Here is a 24,115-nt window from a genome sequence, read left to right on the forward strand (position 1 = left end):
TGAACGGCTACCCTGAGGCACACCTGAGCAAGGTACCGTCCCCACACTCTGCTCCCCAGGCGCCCAATGGCTGCCCACTGAGTGAATGGGCTAAATGCAGAGAGGAATTTCCCCACAGGGATCAATAAAGTATACATTATTATTATTATTATTATAAAAATGTCCAAGAAATTCACAGAGAAAGTACAAGTAATAAATCTGCAAACAGTGAAATGAGTCAGAGACCTGAGGCTTTTTGTTTATTCTTGTGCAAGTTTGCAAAGAGATCTGTGCTGATTAGTGTGATAGCAGACAATAATAAATACAACATAATAATACAGTTGCATTCTATAGCTGTGATGAGGTAATAGAGGGACTGTGTAAATTGTTTTATTCAGGAGTCTAATGGCCTGTGGGCGGAAGCTGTTTGAGTCTTTTAGGCCTCGATGTCAGACTCCTGTAGCGCTTGCCCGAGGGCAGAGGTATGAACAGGTGATGTTGTGGGTGTTTACTGACCTTCATGATGTTTTTTAAGTACGATTAAGTACACTTTAAATTGTCAAAACATAAAATTCAGCATTTATTTTTTACCTATAGCGTAGACGTCCTGGTTGGGTTGTGTGATTTGAATGTAAAATTCTACATAAATGTTCATAACTGGAAATGAGGCATCACATACACAATTGCTAAAATGTAAAACATTTATTTGTAATCAAGGCCAACACAAATTCACTGAAGATGTCCCACAAAATATACACATGTAGTAGAAATATATGTTCCAAATGAAGGTATTTGTATTCATTCATTTAAAAAAAAGTGTTTTAGTGTATAAAATCTTATAACAAAAAGTGTTCATGCGCCAAAATCAGTGATCATATATTCATTTCAACATGTAAAGAAAAAGAAACACAGGCTGAAGTTCATTGCGATACAGCAGAAAGAGATAACAAGCTTCTTCTTCTTCTTCTTTTTTGGAATGAATCTCCTGCATTGGAACTCACTTCTGATATAATCTAAGTGGATCAACTGTCCCTTTGCTTTGGGTACCTTTTAACTTTATTTCATACATTCCCAGAATTAGACATAAGGCACATTAAAACAAGACTAAATTAAATCCATGTCAAGAATCTGAACATTTAACATAAACATTTAATATAAAACATCAATACAAATCTGCAGTGCCCAAAGCAGACCAAAATTATACAGAGAAGCCTTTAAAATGGTACAAACAGTGTTAAGATAAAAATAAACAAACAGAGTTTAAGTGGGTTGATCTGTAGAAATGTAACCAGTCTTTGTATCCTGAAGCATTGGTTACTAAAACACCTTGTGTAGTAATGTTTTTTGTGACTTTTTTTTTTTTACCAATCCTGAGAGAACACCTCAACTGTTGGTGGATAAACAATGTGGTTCTCCTCTGTATACATTAAGCAGATTAATTTAAGCCCAGAGGGGTTTGTGAGCTGTGCGATCATGTGACACTTTCCTGCACTCAGTCTGCAGCAGACGGCTGTTAAATTTAATGAAGCAGCCAGAATGAGATTCACTGAACATTAGAGATGTCCACAACAGAAGAAAATGCTTCCTTAGAAAGCAGACAGTCAAATGTAAATTCTTTGCCACTGTGTAACAACAGTGTTTACATTGTCACGTTACTCTGCCACAGGCAAATGAGATGTCAACCCACTTTCAAATAACGGAAGTAAATCTTTGCGTAATGTTGCTGTTGCCATCATATGGTACAGTACTGTGCAAAAGTCTTGAGTCACCCCATCGTTTCTTTATACTGTTGATTTTTTTAGCGGTTGATCTCCAGGCTTTCTGAAGATGGTTTGCTTTTTCATTCATTCATCCCAATTCTTAGACCTGACTATTTTTGAAGGAATGTTTTTTTTTAATATATGACCTGTTTAACACTGACCTGTGAATTATTTGCAAAAACCTAAGTTGCCCAACTCCAGGTATTAACCGGTGTTGTGTCTACACACAACAGACAACTTAGCGAAAAATTCACTTTGAATTGTATCTTTAGGCACTTTACTAGCTGCCTGTTGCAAAAACAGTATTGTCATAGAAAGAGTATTTTTGCACCAACAAGGTGATTCCTAAAAACCTATTACGTGGAAACCTAGCATAGCTTAGAATGGTGTGCAATTTGTACTTAAAAAATTTGAGGAAACAGAACAAGTGGCCAAAAAAGAAGGAGCATGGTATGGGTCTGCATTTCAACAATCGGTACTGGGAATCTTGTCAAAAATGATGGAATTATGAAAGCAAAAAAGTACTATCAAATTTTCACCCACCATGTAATACAATCTTGAACATGTCTGATTAGTAGTAATCCCAAACACACTGTCAATACAGTAAAAATGTACCTGGACAGAAAAACACACAGTGGAACACTAATAGTCAAGGATTGGCCTCCACATAGGCAACATTACTGAGGCGGTGTGGGATCATCTTAACAGAGAATGGAACAAAAGACAGCCAACAGCCAAAGAACATCTAAATGTCCTTCTGGAAGCCTGGAGAACTATTCCCAAAGGTTACTTTTTGCCTCACATGCTCTATTACCATGTATGGTTGCATGTTTCAGTAGATCACTGCACCCATTTCACATTTTGCTAGCAAAATATAAAGAAATGAAGGGCAGCTCAGGATATTTGCACAACACTGTGTACTGAAGACAACATGCAAAGAAGAAAGTTCCAGCAGCCAATAGCAGGTGAGCAGACTGTAAAAGTCTGCATACATGTCTGTTTTCACCAGCTTATCTTGTGAGGTAATACAGAGAGAACAGTGATGGGGCCAGTCACTGAGAGCCTCACAGTGACAACTGACCTCTAAATAGACTCCGATTCCAATCCTCAAACTTCTAGCAATGAGACTCCTTTTCACCAACAGGGACGTAGCCATCTCGAGAGGGAGGTGCTTTCTGATGGAGGCTTTCACCGTCTGCTGCAAAGATGGCATGGAGTGCCTCCTGCTCCTGCTTTGTCTTTGGTAACTCAGTGGAAGGAGTGCTTAGAAGAACAAAACGCTGTGAACAGAAAATTGATTAAAAAACAAAGCATGTCAGTGATATGATGTCTGACAAACTGATTGATTGTTCTTCAATTTCTAATAAACCTTTTTTTAACTTAAAGACATTCATTATGATTTTGAAACTTGAACTCTGTGTGTCTTGTTTCTCTCCCTCTCTCTCTGTGCCATCATTTCATTTCACCCAGTTATTTGGATTTTCCGTATTACCACCTCTTTGGATTCATCTTGTTGCCTGCTGGAATGATCTCAGTGGGATTTGCAATGGATTCATTTCATCTCTGCCTTGCAGGACTAGTTGTCATTTATCTGTAAACTCATTAAAAGGTACTCTTGCTCATTTACCTGCTTGCTTGTGTCTGCATTTGGGACATGGTTTTGGGAAGGTGGGGGCATGGTAAGTTACGATGTTTTCCTGCTGAAAACCTGGAACAATATTCTTATTTGGTGAATACCTTAACCAACAGAAGATAGAAGTTCCCTTTATTCACTTAAGATAACGGTGTATATAAATAAATATATTCAAATATTGTGATGAATTCTATGGCAGCTGCCAATTTCAGACAATAGAAATAGTGAACGGATGATCCAGAACTTTTTCAAAGTAAAGCAAAAAGGAAATGCTCTTGAGATATGTATACATACTTCTGTAACAAAGAAGCAAACAAATTGAACTATTGTTCATTCAAAAATACTGAATTATGACGAATCTGACTGGTTTTGTTTCTGTGGTTCAATCTTTAAGGTGCCAGTTTTTTCATATGCACAGAAAAATCCAAACAGTTTCGGACTTACTTCTCTCAGTGTTCCTGGGGTATTGTACAGTTTGAATGCCATACAAAGGGGTATGCAAAGCATGGAGGACAGAGCCAGGATCCAGCCGATCCCATCCGCCCACAACGGGTACACATAATCATTGTTGTACTTCAAAGGTGAGTACTTGATTAAGGCAAAGGCAAAGGTTCCCTGTGTGAAGTATGATAACACTGATAAACAACTGACATTTAATACACCAGTGAATACTTTGACTGTATAATTTTGGTATCATCTTAAGATATTAGCCCAGTTTTATTGACATGTATTTCTAATTTTGACCAGCAGAGGTTGCTCTACTTTCAGAAGAGAACTGTTAATAAAGCAAAACTCACAAAGCATGTTGCAGGAGTGAAGAAAAGCCAGCAGTATTTAATGGCAGGGCCGGGGCGATAGCCAATCATATCCTCAATGTTATCATAGAAGCGATCTGCCCCTGTGGTCAGAGGAAAGTTGGATCAGTGTCAAGATTCCCCCTGACCAGTAGAGAGCTTAAAAACCCCAGCACACTATTATTTTAATAAAACAAGTTGCAGTTATTTTCAACTAGTAATGATCATTTCTTTAATTCCTTTGAACTCAAACCATCAATCTACACCTTTCATTTTATGGATGGTCTCTATTAGCAAATTAAGCACTGAGCATTTTTAAGTTCCGACAGTCTTAAATAACAAACTCACCATAAACCCAACCGATGCAAACTGTCTGAAAAATGGCTACGAAGAGCAGGCACATCCCACTGGCTGCATAGTAGTCAAAGAGTTGGAAGACATACATGCCTCCCTGTGGGTACAGACAGACAGACAGACAGACATGAGTTCACAAGTGTAAGATAAAACAAATGAAACACAACCTGCATGACGCAAAATATTGCTTTCAGGTCATTTATCCATTATGTGCTTGGATTTTACTAAAGTGGAAACAATTTGCCAACAACAAAAGTTATTCACAGTTGGCTGTGTCACAGCATGATTTGTGCCAAGTGACTGGATATGAAGGAATTTTAATAGGTTGCTAAAGAGAAGCTACAGTAGGTGAACTCAGGCACTTTAAATGAGTTTGGCAGACTGCTTGGCGACAGTCTGACTTAGGAAAAAATCATAAAAAAAAAAACCCAAACAAAATGCCCCAGTAAGTACTTCACTTAAATTCACAAGACCATGGATTGGTAGCATTTATGCTCAGTATCACTTTGAAATTATGTATGTATTAAAACTGAAAGAATTGCACAAACTAACCTCTGTCAGCATGATGAGGCCCAGGAAGAAGGATACTATTGCTACTGCCAGGATGAAGAGTTCCCTGCGGTTTTTACGGCGGAAGACGGAAGGATACATATCCACCACGGCTGTGACCAGGCTCTCCACACATACAAACTAATCAGGAAAAAAGCCAAAGTTATGAGATGTGCGTACTTTTTGATGTTGTGTACTGCATTTGTGTATGCATGTGCACAGACCAGCTGTTAATAAAAAGGTACTGAGCAACTGAGGAAAAATAGCAGAGCTGTACAAAGGCTACTAGTTGGGATTGTGTTCATATGACTATTATTTGAATTTTCTTTTTGTATGTGTTCTTGTGTGGGTTATTTTGCTACATGCTGGCCTCACCTGGCTGTCCAGTCCTAGAAATACAATCATAATGAAGAAGAAGCAGGCCCACAGAGGGGAAAAAGGCATCATGGTCACAGCTCGAGGATAGGCAATGAAGGCTAAACCTGGACCTGTCGTACACAGAAATCCCACTGAAGTTAGAATTTGTGTTTTTCTTTTCAATCAAGCACATATTTTGATATAATACTGACATGTTCAGTTCAACTGTCTGCGCTTTAGAAAATTGTATTCTGCCATGCATTGATTCACACCCAATAAACATCCTGCAGTACTGATCAATACACCGTATCTTTATATATACATCTATATGGATACATGAAAGCTCTGTGTGTTCCTCAAACTCGGGCCCTCTACAAACCGCCTGGGAGTTGGAGGTTCTGCACAGTATCTAAGCTTTTCCTAGGACTTTGCTCTTCTGGACGGAGACCCTTTGATGTTGTGCCTGTTGATTACCACTACATCTGGTTGGTTGCCAGCAGCTGGAACTCAAAGGCTGCAACACAGGACCTTTTCTCCTTGGTAGTGTCTCCTATCGGGACTTGGGGACATCTAGTCTATATTGTGCACAGATGTCCCTGTACACTATCCCAGCTGGGATATACTGCATCAACTTGCATCTTACATCCTGCTATTATATGTTGGATAGTCTTCACGACACCTTTGTACGGTCTGCAACTTGGGTCCTGTTGTCTATGGTGGACTCCTGCCTCTATGGATCTGATGGTATCTGTCAGAGGTACAGGCCAAGTTGGGGCTTGGTGGTCCATGACGGTTCCTCTTCTTGTTCCAATCACTGTCTGTCTTCAGCTGCCTCAGATCTCAACAGGGGCTGGGGGTGGGGCACTTATCTTCATCCTGCACTGTGACTCTGACACTCACTAATCCTCACCCCTTCCTCTATTCATTGTTCATAGTGCCTCAGGATTTTGGAGACCTCAGTGTATTGTGAGCAGTTTTTGTGTCTTGACATCAGAGGCATTTATCTCCTTATGTGGCTAGCTTATTATTCCAGAATTGAAATGAATTATGTCAATAGTGCTCAATACACCTCCCACTGTGCTATAGGCTCTGGATCTTCACCTTCAATAGTAGCTGTCTTCAACTGCTACAAACGCTATTGCACTCCCATGTATTGCATATGACCTCTCAGTTGGATTAGTAGCTTTACATCAATTCCACATTGTAAGTCCTTGTCCATATTAGCTTTGTTCCACTACCCACATCAGTATTTACTGGTTTCTCAACCCCTGGCATGGACCTTGATGTACAAACCTATCTTATCTATCTATCTATCTATCTATCTATCTATCTATCTATCTATCTATCTATCTATCTATCTATCTATCTATCTATCTACCTACCTACCTACCTACCTACCTACCTACCTACCTACCTACCTACCTACACAATATAAGAACTACAAACCAGATTCAGCCACTTCTGAGATGGGCACATTTTGCTCGTTGGACATGAAGCCCAGGATGGAGAAGATGGCAAAGCCCGCAACAAAACTGGTACCACTGTTAAGGAAACAGAGGGCCACACAATCCCTGCAAACAGCACAACAAGAATATAGTCACTGAAAATAAATTGTTGAAAATATTACTGACATTACATGGAACAGAATTACTTGATATGCTCACATATATATATATGAGTGTAAAGCGTCTTTTGTCACTGGACAAAAGACGGAGAGAGAGAGAGAGAGAGAGAGAGTCATTACCTGTAGCAGTTGTTGTTATATTTGTTGTAGCTTCCTAGGGCAGTGAGGCAGCCAAGACAGATGGCGAATGAGAAAAAGATCTGAGTTCCAGCATCCATCCATACCTTTGAACAGAAATGAAACCAGATGAGGAAAGAAATACATTTTTAAAGACTCTTTAAAAAAAAAAAAGGATAAACTCAGACAGAAAAAGAAAAAACGAATGTTTATCAGCTTTCTACGGTGTTGTGAAAAATATTTTCCCCTTCATCATTTCTTTCTTGTTTTTGATTTTAATATTTGTCATTTTTTCATGTTTCAGACGATCAAATACAGTTTAATATTACAAAGCGCAGTTTTCAAATGATGATTTAATTTATTAACGAAAAAACCCAGTCTAACCAAACCTACCCTGTATGAAAAAAATGGGATGACCTTAAGAGAATATATTTCCAACAGAATAATCAGATGTCCTTGACAACCAAAGAAAATACAGACAAGTTTACACATTATTTTGGTTTGCATATTTCTGTGTTCCTGAAAGGCTCAGTCCAGTTTGAATGTTTGGAAACAGACTTCAATCCATAACATTAAGCAAGAACTACATTCGCTGTTATTTTGTTTCTTTCTTCTGCTTCGAATTAAAAGAAACCTTTAACACCCACCCATAAAATTCTCTTTGCCCTCTTATCCAGTTTGCAGGAGCAGTTGACACTGGACAAAAGGCCAGATACAGCCCCACCAGATCACTGTGTGATCAGGGTAAGATAAGATTGTTTTGCACAACGGCAGCACCACACCCAAAAATGCAAATAGTGAACTCAGTCTTCGAAACCTCCCATGTCCCTTTTAATTTTTGAAAAAAGTCTAGAAAAGTACTGCTACTATCTCTGAAATCTCTTCTCACCCCACAACCCTGACATGAGCTTCCTAGTAAAGCCATTTCCACATCTAAGGCACAAAGCAGAGCACTCTTGGAACACTCACTCACACTTCAACATGTAAATGAGATTTCTCTTTCTAATTGCTTTTCTGGTAAAATGCTCCCACTGCACTGAGGCATTTTTCAAGGTAGCTGGCAGCCGGGACTGAAGATCTGACTGACAGTAACTCTGGACACATCATTACAACCAAAGGCAGATATTTTGAACTCTTAAACGCTTTACACTCAGCCTTGTCTAGGACTGCATACACGTGGCTTGTGTTCATTCTCTAAAGGACAATGAAGGAGGGGTGGGGCGAGTGTTTGGAATTCAAACAAAAGCAAGCACAAAGGAAACTGCAAGTGTCCTTGTTACCACCCATATTCCCAACCCACTCTCATGTGATTGTTAAAACGGTTTAAAGCAACCAGTTGTTTAGTTAGTTTAAAGGCACAAAAATGAGACAGGATTCAGTCCCTCATCATAAACCAGGGGTGGGCAACTCCAGGCCTCGAGGGCTGGTGTCCCTGCAGGTTTTAGATGTGTCCTTGGACCAACACAGCTGATTTAAATGGCTAAATAAGCTCCTCAACTTGTCCTGAAGTTCTCCAGAGGCCTGGTAATGAACTAATCATGTGATTCAGGTGTGTTGACCCAAGGTGAGATATAGAAACCTGCAGGACACCGGCCCTCGAGGCCTGGAATTGCCCACCCCTGTCATAAACCTACAATAACTGGCTTTATCTTTTAGCTGTTCAATGATCCTCCAGCTAGTCCTTAAGTGTGTCAGTCTTCTGCGTGAAGCTAAAAAGGGAAACCTTTCTCAATTTGGTAATGTCTCAATGCCAAGAGAAACATATTTTCTATCTCTTTTTTTCAGACAGACAGGATGATGGGTGGAGTAACTGTGTTAGCTTTAGGTGGATGGATGAGTACATAAAGTCAAATTCTAAACATAGAATGCAAATTTGGCCATTCAGTAACAGCCTTCAAAGCTTTATTGTTTTAATTGTGTTGCTCGATACTGAGCTTGCTGGGATGTTCCTTTTTGCTTTTTTTGAGCAACCACCCCAATGTGGCTAGTGACTTTATGAGGCCATAAAAGTGAACAACACAAAGTAACAGTGCACTCAATTCAAAATCTTAAGTGCTGTATCCGGTGTTTGCTTTTGACAAATCTGAAAAGCTTTTCTTAAGAGCAAAAAGGCAAAGCAGTGAAAATCTATCTGAACCTGAAATCACATCTTTGCCTATGGGATGGATCAAACAGTCATGCTGACAATTTCTCGTAAACAGTGGTGACTTTCCAAGAAATTACAAATGTACAATACAACAAAAACGTTAAAGATGATTCAGTACATATGTTTAGAAATTTTTGGTGTTAAAAGCTGCCAGTCTCACAGTGAACCATTAAGTACATGATCAGGCCAACCGTCTACGAAAGGTCTGGGAGTTGAAGGTTCTGCACAATATCTTAGCTCTTCCTAGGACTCTCTGATGTTGAGCCTGGAATCTGTTGAAGCTGTTCTTCCAGTTTTGGGGTTACAACTCTTAATGTTCCTGTAACTACTGGAAATGCTTTGGCCTTATATTCCATATCTGTTCCAGTTGTTCCTTCAGGCTCTGGTACTTCTCTATTTTCTCGTGTTTCTTCTTCCTGATGTTGCTGTATGCTGTAATTGTCACGTCTATCACAACTATGTCTGTGAAGGTTCTCAGTCATCCAGGTCATCGTAGTCAAAGGAGCTTGCAAAGAAAAGCGTCTGGACTTCTTTAAGTTGCTTGAAGACGTTTCACCTCTCATCCGAGAAGCTTCTTCAGTTCTAAGGTCAAATGGTGGAGAGTCCCAGATATAAACCTAGTGGGAGGGACCCCCCAAAGAGGGACAAAAGGACCCCCTGATGTTCCTCTAATCCCCTGAGCCAAGGTGGGAAACTGGGCGTGGGTCCCAATCAGCCAGAGTTTCGGGTGTGTTCATTGTGAAACCTGGCCCCACCTTATCATGCGAATTCCTGAGGTCAGATGGCCCAGGATGTGAGTGGGCGTTAAGGCGTCTGGGAAGGGATCTCAAAACTGGATTATAGATGGCAGAGAGTTGGTGTCGTAAACCCCCGCCTCTGTTCAAAGATGGTCGCTCACAGTGGACATAGATGGCTTCTTTCACTCCTCTTTCAAACCATCTGTCCTCTCTGTCCAAAATGTGAACATTGGCATCCTCGAAAGAGCGTCCTTTATCCTTAAGATGCAGATGGACTGCTGAGTCTTGTCCTGTGGAGGTGGCTCTTCTGTGTTGTGCCATGCGCTTGTGAAGTGGCTGTTTGGTCTCTCCAATGTAGAGGTCTGAGCATTCCTCGCTGCACTGTACAGCATACACCACATTGTTAAGTTTGTGTTTTGGCGTTTTGTCTTTCGGGTGAACCAGTTTCTGTCTGAGCGTGTTGCTGGGTCTGAAATTTTGGACAGAGAGGACAGATGGTTTGAAAGAGGAGTGAAAGAAGCCATCTATGTCCACTGTGAGCGACCATCTTTGAACAGAGGCGGGGGTTTACGACACCAACTCTCTGCCATCTATAATCCAGTTTTGAGATCCCTTCCCAGACGCCTTAACGCCCACTCACATCCTGGGCCATCTGACCTCAGGAATTCGCATGATAAGGTGGGGCCAGGTTTCACAATGAACACACCCGAAACTCTGGCTGATTGGGACCCACGCCCAGTTTCCCACCTTGGCTCAGGCGATTAGAGGATTATCAGGGGGTCCTTTTGTCCCTCTGTGGGGGGTCACTCCCACTAGGTTTATATCTGGGACTCTCCACCATTTGACCTTAGAACTGAAGAAGCTTCTCGGATGAGAGGTGAAACGTCTTCAAGCAACTTAAAGAAGTCCAGACGCTTTTCTTTGCAAGCTCCTTTGACTCTATCACAACTACATTTTATGCTTCTTGTTAACCATCTCTATATATGCTTGGTTGCCAGCAGCTGGAACTCAAAGTCGTCATCTTAATATATTCACAGATACTCTGTTGTTTAATCCTGCATTGTGGCTCTGACACTCACTAACCCTCACCCTACTTCTTATTATTTTTCATAGATTCTTAGGATGCTGGACTTTGACTGGGGACCTCTGCATTGTGAGCAGGTTTTAAGTCAGTTTATATCAAGTTTCTCTCCTTAACCCAAATTTTATTAGCTTGTCTCTCAGATGCCACAGTCTTGCCAAATTAGCAGATGGATCAGTTAGTACTTGTCTAGTGGAACAGATGAAAGGCTGTGTTTCCCAGATTTGATCTGCATGCCTGGACATATGTTTTTCTGACAAGGTGAACCACTGTTCACCACCTCAGCACAAGTGTATTGTTTTTTTTTTAACTTACTTGGGGGTCAGACAGTCGATTGATGTCGGGGTAAAGGTAGAAGTGGATTCCAATGGAGGCGCCTGGCAGTGTTACTCCTCTGATCAGGAGAACCAGGAGCATTACATACGGAAAAGTAGCTGTGAAGTAAACTACCTGGAAGGAAACAACATTTTCTTGTGATTCTAACATCTTTTATAACAATTCCTACCATTCTATTTTTTTGATTTCAATTAAACGTGTTATTTTCTCTCTTTTTTTCCAAAATGTGACTTCTTTAGTCTGCAAAAATTTCAAATATGAAAAAAAAGTAGAATATCTTTCGTAGCATTAAGCAGTGCAGATTTTCATTATATGAGTTTGGTTAAACGCAAATCTTTGTTTTTCATTTATTACAAACAACAAAAGACTGGCAGAAGATTGGTATTTAATGGTGCACATCAATAACACAGATGCTGTTCTAACTGTGAATGTTTAGCACGGGAGGGTTTATTATTATTATTTTTCTTTTTTTACCTTGCCTGTGGATTTCACTCCCTTCCATACACAGAAGTAACAGATTACCCATGCAAAGGCAAGACACAGAGCCAGATCCCAGTTCAGAGAACCAATGTGGTCAATACCTGAAGATATTCTCAGTACTCTGCGCCTAAATCGAAAACATATGCACAGGAGAAAAACTAATTATCATACCTAATGTACTGATACAAACCCTTAGGAACCAGAAGCTAAGAGTTAAAAAGCGGAGAGAAACAAAAATAAGACAACTTTGAACAAGTAGTTTGACCTAATTTAATCCAAACCTCTAGAAGAAATTTTTTGTTTAGTAAATCTGTTGGTATGTAAGGTCATTTGAGGACATGGTCAAACAAAAGGACACTTACTCCCAGAACTCAATGACAGGAGAGGTGGTGTTCTCATGGTGATTGATGGAGGTATTCCCCTTCTGCAATGGCATACAGGAATCTTGAATGAAGGACAGACAAAAAGACATTCAATCCTGTGAAGAAATCCAAGCGTTCTCCAAGGTTTCCAAGTTACACACAGGCAAGACAAACAAGTGCCGACACTGAGACAGACAGAAACAGTTTTCCTGCAGCATTCACTCCCTTTATTCAAAAATATGGGAAAAAAATCACAAAAGGACGTTTTATCTGCATCCCTAAAAGTAGTCTTTAGAGACCTTTAGAGATGCTGACCTAGGTATCCTTGATTAAAGATTACACCAATAGTATGTGCAGCACCAGCAAAAATTTTCGGCACTTCACATGCTAAAATTCTTAAACATCGTAATTCAGTTGGCAGTGACTCCAAACATACAGATACAGATGCCAAAGAACTGTCAGTGACAAGAAGAACAAAGAGTCTGCCCCTTCCACTCCTCCTGTGGTTTACATGGATATTAACTGTTCTGAAATGTTGCATATTGTGTATGACAGGTTGTCTACACTTGAATACAAAAAATTGTATGACAGAAAGGACCAATCACAGAAATTCCATGAGGTATTATAATTGGCTGGTTTCTATGATCTTAACCAACATAAAAATGATCAGCATCCCTTTTTCTCAGTTTATTGTATCACAATTGTGTTCATTTATATATGTATTTATCTATAGACAGCCTACAGAGAGGGCTTTTCAACCAATCCAAACTGCCCGACATGGATGACACTGTGTGTAGGTCACATTTGCTGCTTTTGTCTATTGAGAATAAAAAGATGCTCTTCCATTATTGTTCATAGTGACAGTGTAAGATACTTGAATATTGTATTTATGTATTGTGTTAGAATATGGCCATTAAAGAAATTTACCCTATGTGGACAGCAAAGTCATAAACACCAATAAGAATTTTCTTAAGTTTATATGATAAGCAGAGATACAAAATCTTTGTCTTACTTGTGTTCCAGCTATTGTTGCAGGATGCCCAGGGCAGATCCCAGGTGAAGGAGTGGAACAGAAAGAAGATGGCCCAGGCTAACACAATAATGTAGTAGATGTTCAGCAGAGCAACAATTACCTGGCTGCCATAACCCAGGCCTGAAACAGAAAACACGCTTTTGGTGATAAGCAATAAAATACCACTATTACCAATCCTTTGACTTGATTGGTCAGGCCAGTTAGGTCATTATTTTTCCGCAGTACCTGTCGCTGAACCAACATACAGTCAGGTAACTGTGCAAATGTATTGTTTAGTGTAGTTCCACAGAGGCGTACTTTAATATTGTCACATTCTTGTGACATGTACTAGTCGAAGCACAGCTGGAGATGTACTGAATCTGTTTTTATCACTTGTTAACAGCAGCCTGTAAACACTAAAGCTCCACTGAAGCTAATTGTGCTGTGTCTGATGTGATCCACCCAAAGTTGTCAGTTCAAGTAAGGAAAAAGTTTCAGTTACATGACTGTTTCCTTCACTCGACCCTGCACAACTTGCAATCCCCTATATCCATTTACTTTGTACTGTATCTTTTTTCAGTGTTGTTCTACATTTTTGTTAGGAATACTCTGTAGTTCACAAGCAGCTGCTGCAGACACATTTACATTTAACACGTGAATTAGACAAATGTATCCATGTATGGTACTGTTAACACCATAAAATATCCATAAAATGATTTCTTGGGAACACAAGTTGATTACCTTCAAACAAAGGGCAGATTTTCCTCCAGCAGGTAATGCCTCCCTCACTGGTGTACTGACCCAACGCTGTCTCCAGGAAGAAGACAGGGATCCCACAAGCAAACAAGAAGATGAGGTATGGTATAAAAAAGGCACCTGTACACACACAGATTGAAGGAAAAGTTGACTAAGTTGTTTTCAACATGTCCTCGAGCAATGTGGTGCAGTTAGGACTGCTGCATCTTGAAGTTATTGTACACATACTGCAAGGTAAGGTGGCAAAAAAGTTTCTAGTAAAACATCCTGCTCCAAAGTTATTTTGCTAGAAGTTAAGCATGAATTGGCTCATTCTTCATATTTTTAAAGGATTTAACAAGCCTGGCCTACTTATTCACTATTTTATTGATTGTCTTGGAATTTCACACGTTAGCTCATGTATTTTTTTTCTTTCAACGCTAATGCATACGATAGTAATTATAAAAAATGATAATTAATCCAACTTTAAAGCAAAGCACTTGCAGTTTATCAGTTTAATTTGCATGCTAGGTGGACTACTCTTTCCAAAGGAAAGGAAATGATGCATAAAGTCTACTACATCTACTAATCTGAAGTGTCTTGTGGCTGTAATCTTGCCACCAGACCCCGATGCAGTGTATGACTATGTAAATGCAAAAATAAACTAAAGATAACGAGGTAACGAGCAAAAAACGTTCATTGGCGACACTCACCTCCTCCATTCTTATAACAAAGGTAAGGAAAACGCCAGACATTCCCAAGGCCAATAATTTCTCCTGCCACGGACAGAATAAACTCAACCTTGTTGCCCCATTGTCCCCTTTCTGTCATCTTCTCCTCTGTACTGGGTACAATGTCCAGCGGCCTGCTGTGCCCATTAGAAGCTTCCACCTTGGACGTGTTTTCCATATCGTTTGATTGACCTAAGAAATTGAACATAACATAGTGTCAGGATTTGTTTTAAAGGCAGAGAATAAAGCTTTCATTCAGAAGGCATTTATGGCTTGTCCAATTTCAGTAGAGCTTAAAGGTAGATTGCTGAAAAACATCATGCATTATTTGTCCCAGTCACTCTCATTTCAATTCAACCATGACAGCAGTTCGTACAGACTGAACTTTTTTGTCTATAAAATTAACACGTTTGATTGCTTCATAAAAAGTCTTTCTATACATTTGTGATGATACGCAGCTGCAACAATTCTGAGTGAGATTTGTTTCTGCATTTTTATCCGTGAAAATGTTTGCATTCAGGATAATGCACCAACAACCTCAACAGGAGATTAAGCAATTTCAGGACCTTGGGTAGTTCTTGGTGAACATTTATATGATGTGCCATCTATTATTGTATTTACAAAAGCCAAAATGTATGCCATCTTTTTTGTGCGTTGAATGAGGTCAGCAATTACTTGAGGTTATGTGACCACATTAGAAGTTGGTCAGGACCTCTGCCAAACCCTGTTTTGGGGCCAGCACTACTGAAAGAATTTCTCTCTATGGAGGAAACAGACAGCTCACTGACTGTGCTCACTCCTGTCAGGTTGCATTAACAGGCTTCTCACAGTCCGTCTATTACCCCTTTTTCCTCTCTCTGGAACACATTATGGTCACTGCTGCAGTCCTGCATCCTTCTGCAGGAAACACGCTCACACTAATCCGATTACAAAAATGCACCAATTCTTTTTTCACCCCAAACATCCACACAAACACAAGTTACATGTAGTGTGACCTAGTTTAACAGGAGTAGTTTCTCCATGTTTTCTATGTTTACTTCTGAAAACAGCACGGGGGATAGAAGGTTCATTTATCACAAAGCCTTGTGTGAAGCCATCTTCAGGAATTCGCTCCTGCTGATAAAGGGCAGAGGTGGAGCACAAAAGTGACTTTGTATGTGATGTGTACATAGGGATGGAGGTTAGAACCACTTTAGGAGCCAAAATCTCAGCGGCAGAGCCAAATTGTGGCCGAGGTAAAAAATAGAGCTCTTGTTTTCGGAAGCTACTTGGTGGGAATGAAGGCTCAGTTCAACAAAAGTGGAGTGGCCTTGCAGCCAGATCACAGTTTACCTCCCCTTTTCACAGTTTCTCTGTGGGCCAAGTGCCTCACTTCAAAAAGCATAATTTTAATAGGCTCTAAAAGATCGAACTTACAATAGCCTTTCCTTGCTGAAATAGTAGGTATTCACACACGTTCAATACAGGACATCAGAGAAGAGGCACACTGTGAGAAAATGTGCCAAAACTGGGAACAAGCTCATGGAGGCAAAAAGGACCTTCTTCCTAGGAAACGGAGCCAACATTTCCTCTTTCTGAAACATAATGGGCTGACTGAACCACTGAGTGACCGACAGACTGAGCTACTGAATGACTGGCCGACTGACTGAAGGTTAGGCTGACTTTGTGGTCCAGTACTGTATTGTAAATACATCAAAGTCGGTAAATAATTATTGTAAACTAAATTTTTAGTATTCAAAATGTTGCCTGATAAGTAGGGCTATATTATAAGATCTGGGTTTTGTGTCCTTATAATAGGATTCTGAACTGAGTCAAAAAATATTCACATATAGGTGAATTCACAGGGCTATTATTTTCAAATCCAAAATCTGACTGACTTAATTTTGAGTGGGTAACACTGTGAACATAAATACTGTAAATCTATAAGGAAATTAGCCTGTGGAAAGAAGTTAAAAAGTTTACTTGTAATGGTTGTGCACAACTTGATCATTGACGTGCAAATTGTCATGACCACTGATCAACAACCATTGATCAAAGACCATTGATCAGTGGCCTAGTTTAAGTCATTGTGCAAATGTACTGTTTATAAGGTTGTGAAAACCTGCAGTCAGCTGAGACTGAAGAAGTCACTTGGATGAGTGCCGAAGCGTTCCTCCCACTGAAAACACTACGTTCAGATGAACAGAATCAGCCTTTTGGATATTTGATCTTAAGTGGGCCCAAAGAGTGAAACTACACTTTCCACATTTAATCCCTGAGATTATGAAATAATAAAATTTTTACAATTTACAATTACAATTTTGGCAGCACATCTCAGTTTCTCTACATGATACATGTGTAAAATTACAGAAAAGGTTCCAGTAGCTCACTGACTGTCCCATATTCATAAAACGGACGTTTCTATAGTAGACAGTGAAATATAGCAATTTTTCTGTCATTTAATTGTTTATCTATTACTGAACTGAACATTGGTGCATAATGAATGGCTGTAGGGTATAGGTCTTTATCAGCAGTGAAAACTGTAAAGTTTTTTTTTTTTTAAAGTTAAGTTTCCAATATTTATACGGTACCTTCTTTAATATTTTGTAAACCCATTCAGCAGGCCGGATTGCAGTCTTTGCCGATCGATTCTGACTATGTTTGACATCCCCTGCTCTAAGTTCAGTGGGACTGTAAACAGTAATGTATTAAAAAAATCTGTTATCACTCAGATAGGCTGGAAGAAAACTCAACAACTTGATCTATGGCAAAGTTATTTCACAATCAACGGGTTATTTTTCCTCCCTCTAAAGCTTAGTTAGGTTGTGTTTTACAAGACTAAAACGGTTGTGTTCAGTGATGTACTCAGAAAGGTGTAGTTTTGGTTCCAGCAGACATAACTTCCATCGATGTCCAACAATCAGACTAAGTTTACACAGTTGCGATTATCCTGTAATTAGGCAACAAGTTCTCGGGTTGATGAATAATCAATTCCGACACCACGTAAGAACACTGAATGTAACGTTTTCTGCTGCAAGCTACAAACTGAACGGTTATGTAACGACACTCATCTTTCACTTTTTCACTAAAGCATATCAGTTTCCACGCCTGCTTGGTTGGAATGGTAGAGGAGTCAACTGGATCCGCGCTCCCTGTCCAGTGCGCGCTCCCGACGCATTGGAAACAAATTCTGTCGGGGATAACTACCTTGGCACGACACCTGCCATAACCTGTTCTCGGAAGAGATCCATTACGAAATAACCGCACACTGCTGTTAGCTAACGGTCGGAGCCTCATTATGTGCAACTTGCTCTGAGTGCACGTGTTAGGAAGAGGAGCCCCGGTCATTATTTGACTGTGAGATGCCAAGAACCAACAGCACGGAGATTTCTCAAGGCTATTTTCCTCACACTTTGTTTTCATAATCACGTTTTAATACTGAACACCACACTGTCGGTCAGCTGTGTATATTTCCTGTCGTCACTATATCAAATCCTCTCACGCCATCTACTCTAAAATTACACGTTGTAAGTTGCATTGCTTGTATGTGGACACTGGATTTATCGGCCATCAGTTAAATACTGCACGAGAAGTCGTCTCAGAGATAAATGAATAAGCTTAGCCTTTGAGCTAATCAATCAGTTTTTCTGACATTTTGTAATTTTTGATGTTACATCTAAGAAAAAAAATTAATGCTTGATAGACACAATGCAATGAAAAGCACAGCTAGTTAATAAGAATTGCGTTTTAATCAAAAGCTCTTGCTTTAGATGAGAAGTGCATTTAATCAGGTTTTGCAGGCTTTCTTTTTAATGAACAGAACTAATAACTGCAGACAATGAAGGAAACGGCTTGCTGAAAAAATGTTAGTACGTTTTTTTTGTTTTTGTCTTTTTACACAGCAGTACTTCATGGACAAATCGGGAACTAGTGCAGAGATCAGGTTAATAAACTAAGTGTCCCAAGAGCTTTCACTAAGCTTCTGTACCAAATAAGTTTGAAGCTTTCTGGAGCAATGACTTCACTTATTTTTTTCATCTGTGAACCCAGAACAATATAAAGTGTTTAATAATCAAAGCTACTCACCTTTCATAGTGTTAAAGTGTGACAGTTTCCAGGAGAGAGCAGATCATATGGAGCTCTGCTGCCGCTTCAGGTTTCACTATATAACACGCTTGTTATATAGTGAAGGGGGCGGAGAACTGAGAAATTGGAAACTTTGGTGAAGCTGAGTGATTTTCCCTCTGCTTTGCCCCATAAGCGCGCGCGCACACACCACACACACACACACACACACACACACACACACACACACACACACACACACACACACACACACACACACACACACACACTCTGCCATCCATTTCTATTCAGACACCCCCAGACTGAAATGCACACACACTGCACACTAGAGGTCTGTGCTGTCTTACCGTGGTGGGATAATTACGTAACCTTTTGACGCGCACATTCTCCCAGGGTCTGTTCTGAGAGCAACTAGTACGGTGGAGACACTGGTTGGACTATGTGGACCATCAGCACACATGTTCAGTCATGTTTGTTACTGGGGCTGGTATGCAGAAATGCATCATGCTTAGAATGTGCAACTTTGAATCATCTGCTCAAACGAATCGTTCTAGTTGTTTCTGCTGTCTCTCTTCAGTATTTTTCTACTCCTGGGAATTAAAATATCCATCCTGCTTCATGAAGTCCCGGCTCCAAAAACACCATTAATTCAGACCACGAAAAAGGAGGCTTTATTCCCTCAATCCTTCTTCACAGTCCCAGAAGCCCATTCAGATTTTTTTTTCCCACCACAGGGGTCCAGATCGGTCTAGTTCAAGGCATTTGTTATAAGGTCACAATGCAGAGGATCTGTGTGGAGGTGGAGACAGATTTAAGGACAGAGTTAAGATGTTCTTAACTCCACCCCCACCCCCACCAACCCACTAAACTCCATCTCCTTTGTTCCCCCACTGTTCCATCGTTTTAAAACGTATGCATTATCCATACAAATGAAGCCATCGGTGATTCCCTTTAGTTTCCTCTACTGTGACAAACTGAACACACAGGGCATCTGAAAAGTTGCAAATATGAGCATTGCATTGTAAGTAAAGTTTTTTCAAAGTTACATCAAAAAAGAAAAATACAGAGTATGTAAAGTAGTCAGACAAACAGAGGAAAACACAGAAGAGAAACTTAGAAGTTCAAAAACTCGTCTAAAAAAATAGTTTAACTGCTGTTAACACGTACAGACAGGTATCAGTGGTTTCTAAGCTTTTTTCGCCGCCCATAGGGCCCCTTTCCATAGATAAAAATGCAACTCTGACCTTCACCAAGGTGGAACCACTGCTTTAAATTATTACAACTACTTCATACGCTTCTGTAGCAACATGTGTAGACAAGCAAAACCAGGTAAAAGACACTGGAGAGCTCAGCAATGGGCTGCGTTTCCTCGTCTTTTTTTGCTGCTCCCTTAAGTGTGCAGCCACAAATCACAACTCTGATTATCCCCTGTGCCAGAGTTCTTACAGGTTGGAATTCTATATATAGGCTTTATTTTTTATTTCATTTAAAAAATAAAATAAAGCAAAACAAATAATCAACAAATGATATATCCTCGGTATATTTTAAATCTAATGTCAGTTTTGTTCATTTTTCAATCTCACAAAATCAATTCAGTTAGTTTTCTTTTTTTCAGAAGTGTAACTTTAATATATATTTTCATTAATTCAAAATGTTTTTTTATACAACGTTTTAGTTTTTAGTTTAGTTTTTGTTACCTGTAACAAGCTTGCTCTGTGCATTCTCCAGGGTCCATCTGGTCTCCACAGATCAAACAGAAGTGTGCTGGTTAAACCATATGTGTAAACACATCTTGTTTAATGCTTGCTGAGACTATAGGTTAAAATCTAATCCACAGCAGTTTGACTGGATTGGGCGACCTTAAAATGTGTCGGTTAAGGTTAAAAAAAGATGTTATATAGCTATTTACAAAAACTTTTTTTCCAAGAAGCATTGGGCCAGTCATAAAATACCCACAACTGTAATTCCAATTGATCCAAATGAACTCATTTACCCTCTCTAAAGCAACAAGACAGACATTATTAGGCAATTCACATCAATGTTTGACAGACAACTCTTGCCTCATCCATGATTTTAATGGTGAATAAAGGTGAATGCAAAGATCAAAGTGGCTGCAGAGCAAGGGAGCAAACATAGCAGTTGGTGACTTCCATATGTTTTAAAATAATGATTTTCATCAAAGTATAAAAAAACAACAAAATACCCCATCATATATTGAAATTATATCATTTTGTCTCACTAGTTTTAAGCCTCTCGAAATGAGTGGCTAGGTTTAAAATGGTTTTAAGTTTTTTGGATAACCCACCGATCATTGTCCAAAACACTACACTGGAACCTTCAACATGAAAATGTGTTAGTTTGTTAACTTGCAGAGGAGGAACTGCAACGAGAAAATTATAATCTTATAGACAACAGTGTTCTTTCCTCAGGAGCTGTACAGTTCCCTCCATTCATGGATAAAAATGATCTTGGTCTTTGTATCACACTTGATACCTTTTTAGTTAAATTAAAATACTGCTATATTTTCTGGAGTATGATAAGGACATAAGTAACACAACAACTGAAAACCTCAAACTTAAGAAAACATGTTGCCATAGTGGCCCGACATCCTATTCCGTTATAACACAAAGGACTTTACTGAATAAAAACGTGACGGGGAGAGAAAAACCTGTGCAGACATGCCCTGAAATATGCCTCCGGTTCTTTTACATATTCTTTAATTCTAAATAACCGTTGAATGGAAAATACCCACAAGTGGGAAAAGCCCCGCCCAAGCATAATTTCTGATGTAATTTTTTTTTAATCAGGCCTCCTTGAGTCGCATACACCCTACAAGAAGGCCTGCCTAAGAAGAATTGAGCTACTCCTCAGCCTATCCATCTCCAATCTGTTGTATAAAGTGTACTAGTGTACTTTAAAAATGTCTTGAGCCACCCCTCCTCTTAAAATACTTTCCTGCGAAACTGTTGCAGAGACTTGTTGAAAATTGCAAAGATACATGCAAAAACAGTACATAAGGTCATAGAGCTTAACAGACTTTGTACAGTTCTGACAAGCATGAAAGTCAATATTGGGAATGATCACCTTAGGCACACTTTCCTGCAAAAGTAGTCCGCAGGAATAGTTCTATAGGCATCTTGAGGGGCATTAAAAGAGCTTCTTTGGTTGTGGGCTTATTCTGTTCTCTGTCAATATCTCATGATCTCATGCTGCTTCAATAATTGAGGGCTTTGGGGAGGCTAATAGAACATAGAAATCAGATTTGGGTAGAAGACGACAAAACAAATATGTATGTACTATTTCTTAAGGTGTCATAGTGTGTGTTTTTCTATCCAGATATACTTTTAGTGCCCTGACAGTCATTTTGACAAGCTCCCTAACACCATTTCTGAAATGCACCTCAAAACCACGACAGAACTTCCACGATGTAATACAGATGACTGTACACGCTCACTGCTGTATCTCTCTAATGACCTCCTGTGTACATGTTTACAATGACTACTGACAGGGACTAGAAAGAGAGAGAATATTTCTCCTATATTGGCTTCCCTTCATTGGCTTCCTGTCAAATCCAGAATTGAATTCAAAATCCTGCTACTTACATACAAGGTCTTAAATAATCAGGCCCCATCTTATCTTAATGACCTTGTAGTACCATTTCACCCTATTAGAGCACTTCGCTCTCGCACTGCAGGCCTACTTGTTGTTCCTAGAGTATTTTAAAGTAGAATGGGAGGGAGAGCCTTCAGTTTTCTTCTGTGGAACCAGCTTCCAGTTTGGATTCGGGAGACAGACACTATTTCTACTTTTAAGCTTAGGCTTAAAACTTTCCTTTTTGCTAAAGTATAGTTAGAGCTGGATCAGGTGACCGTGAATCCTCCCTTAGTTATGCTACAATAGGTGTAGGCTGCTGGGGGATTCCCATGATGCATGTATTTCTTCTTCAGTCACCTTTCTCACTCGCTATGTATTAACAGACCTCTCTGCATTGAATCATACTTGTTATTAACCTCTGTCTCTCTCCCACAGCATGTCTTTTATCCTGTTTTCCTTCTCTCACCCCAACTGGTCACGGCAGATGGCTGCCCCTCACTGGGCCAAAGTACTTGTTTAAAGGGGGTCATATGATTGCTGGGTTTTTCTCTCTATGTATTATTGTAGGTTCTACCCTACAATATAAAGTGTATTCTTCACTCTATAATAAATGTTGCCACTGATTTTCAGTTACTGGTCATTGGATTGGTTCTTATAGTGCTTTTCCTCTTGAGCACTCAAAGCATTTTACACACCACGGCTCACTCACACAACCACCACAATCATATAGTTGGTTGAGTTTAATTTATAATCACCTCTGTCAATCCTTGATATTTATTATTCACCTTTGTCAGTCCTTGATCCTTGATAATTTAATATTAAGTGATTTGTATATATTGTGCTATTTCTTAAATCTGTAACATATTGTATTGTTTCTGTTACTGTACTGGAGCAACTGCACCCACATAATTTCCTTAGGGATTAATAAAGTATGCTAATTCTGATTCTGATTGATAAGAATGGCTTCTTGACAGCCGCTCTTCCGCTGAGAACATTTTTGATGAGACTTGATAAAAACTGAAGGGCCAGATGCATCTCTCAGGTCTTATGTCAGGCATTTGCTTGATATTTTCCTATTCATGAAGACATGATTTTTAGACAGATTTTTGCTGCCAATAGTTTTTTTAGGCCTGGTTTTTCTTTTGTCCTCTCCTCACCCAGTTTCCTCAGATTTTCTAAGGACACAGCGCACGGCATGGTGAGACATGCCAAATGTTTTGCCAATAGCTCTTTGGCTATCATTGTATTGGTGCAAAAATAGTATTTCATTTTTTGTCGTTAGTACTATTGTATTGTGCTATCACTGGCATTTTTCAAATACACGAACAAATCATGAATTTTTGTGACAGGCTACTAGTAACAAAGTGCCCAAAGATACATTCCTGTGAAAATGGTACTGGACTAAAATGATTTTAAATTATTCAATATCCAAAGAAAAACTTTGAAAGACCTGCAGAAAGTTTGGAGAACTATTGCTCAAGACCACTTTAAAAAATTTGAAAAAAATGTCTGGCTCCTTGGATGCAAATCTAAAGAAATGAAGGGTGGCTCAAGATCTTAGTCTTAAATGCAGCTGCTGTTTATGCTGGTGAAATTAACAATGAATTATGGGCCTGTTAGACTTCTTTTAATCCACTGTGAGCTAGAGACCTCTAGTGTTTAGAGTGGA

At 39.5% G+C, this 24,115-nt stretch overlaps 1 protein-coding gene across 2 annotated transcripts; it reads right to left on the minus strand.

Annotated features, from left to right (window-relative positions):
* Nucleotides 1-666: 666 nt before the first annotated feature.
* Nucleotides 667-24,016, minus strand: slc6a13 (solute carrier family 6 member 13). Of its 2 annotated transcripts, XM_026175300.2 has the most exons (16): nt 19,200-24,016; nt 18,853-18,968; nt 14,770-14,979; nt 14,063-14,197; nt 13,322-13,462; nt 12,310-12,391; nt 11,942-12,074; nt 11,447-11,581; nt 7,171-7,274; nt 6,873-6,997; nt 5,445-5,557; nt 5,073-5,210; nt 4,515-4,617; nt 4,170-4,270; nt 3,817-3,987; nt 667-3,019 (listed from the first exon to the last, which is right to left on the minus strand). In XM_026175300.2, the coding sequence occupies exons 2-16, from the start codon at nt 18,857-18,859 to the stop codon at nt 2,855-2,857; spliced, it is 1,863 nt and encodes a 620-aa protein (XP_026031085.1). In that variant the 5' UTR covers nt 18,860-18,968; nt 19,200-24,016; the 3' UTR covers nt 667-2,854. The 2 variants fall into 2 exon arrangements, with proteins under 2 accessions (XP_026031085.1, XP_026031086.1); XM_026175301.2 differs by lacking the exon at nt 19,200-24,016 and having other exon boundaries at nt 18,853-19,034.
* Between the last annotated feature and the right edge of the window lie 99 nt (nt 24,017-24,115).

The sequence above is a fragment of the Astatotilapia calliptera genome, chromosome 7, assembly GCF_964374335.1.
Source record: "Astatotilapia calliptera chromosome 7, fAstCal68.1, whole genome shotgun sequence".
Taxonomy (NCBI): Eukaryota; Metazoa; Chordata; class Actinopteri; order Cichliformes; family Cichlidae; genus Astatotilapia; species Astatotilapia calliptera.

Bases quoted from the DNA above. Each gene is read 5' to 3' on its own strand.
- slc6a13 (XM_026175300.2), bottom strand. The intron at 13,463-14,062 runs GTAATCAACTTG...TTTCTGTTTCAG, and splicing joins AATCTGCCCTTTGTTTGAAG to GCCTGGGTTATGGCAGCCAG. The intron at 3,020-3,816 runs GTAAGTCCGAAA...TTCTGTTCACAG, and splicing joins CCCCAGGAACACTGAGAGAA to CGTTTTGTTCTTCTAAGCAC.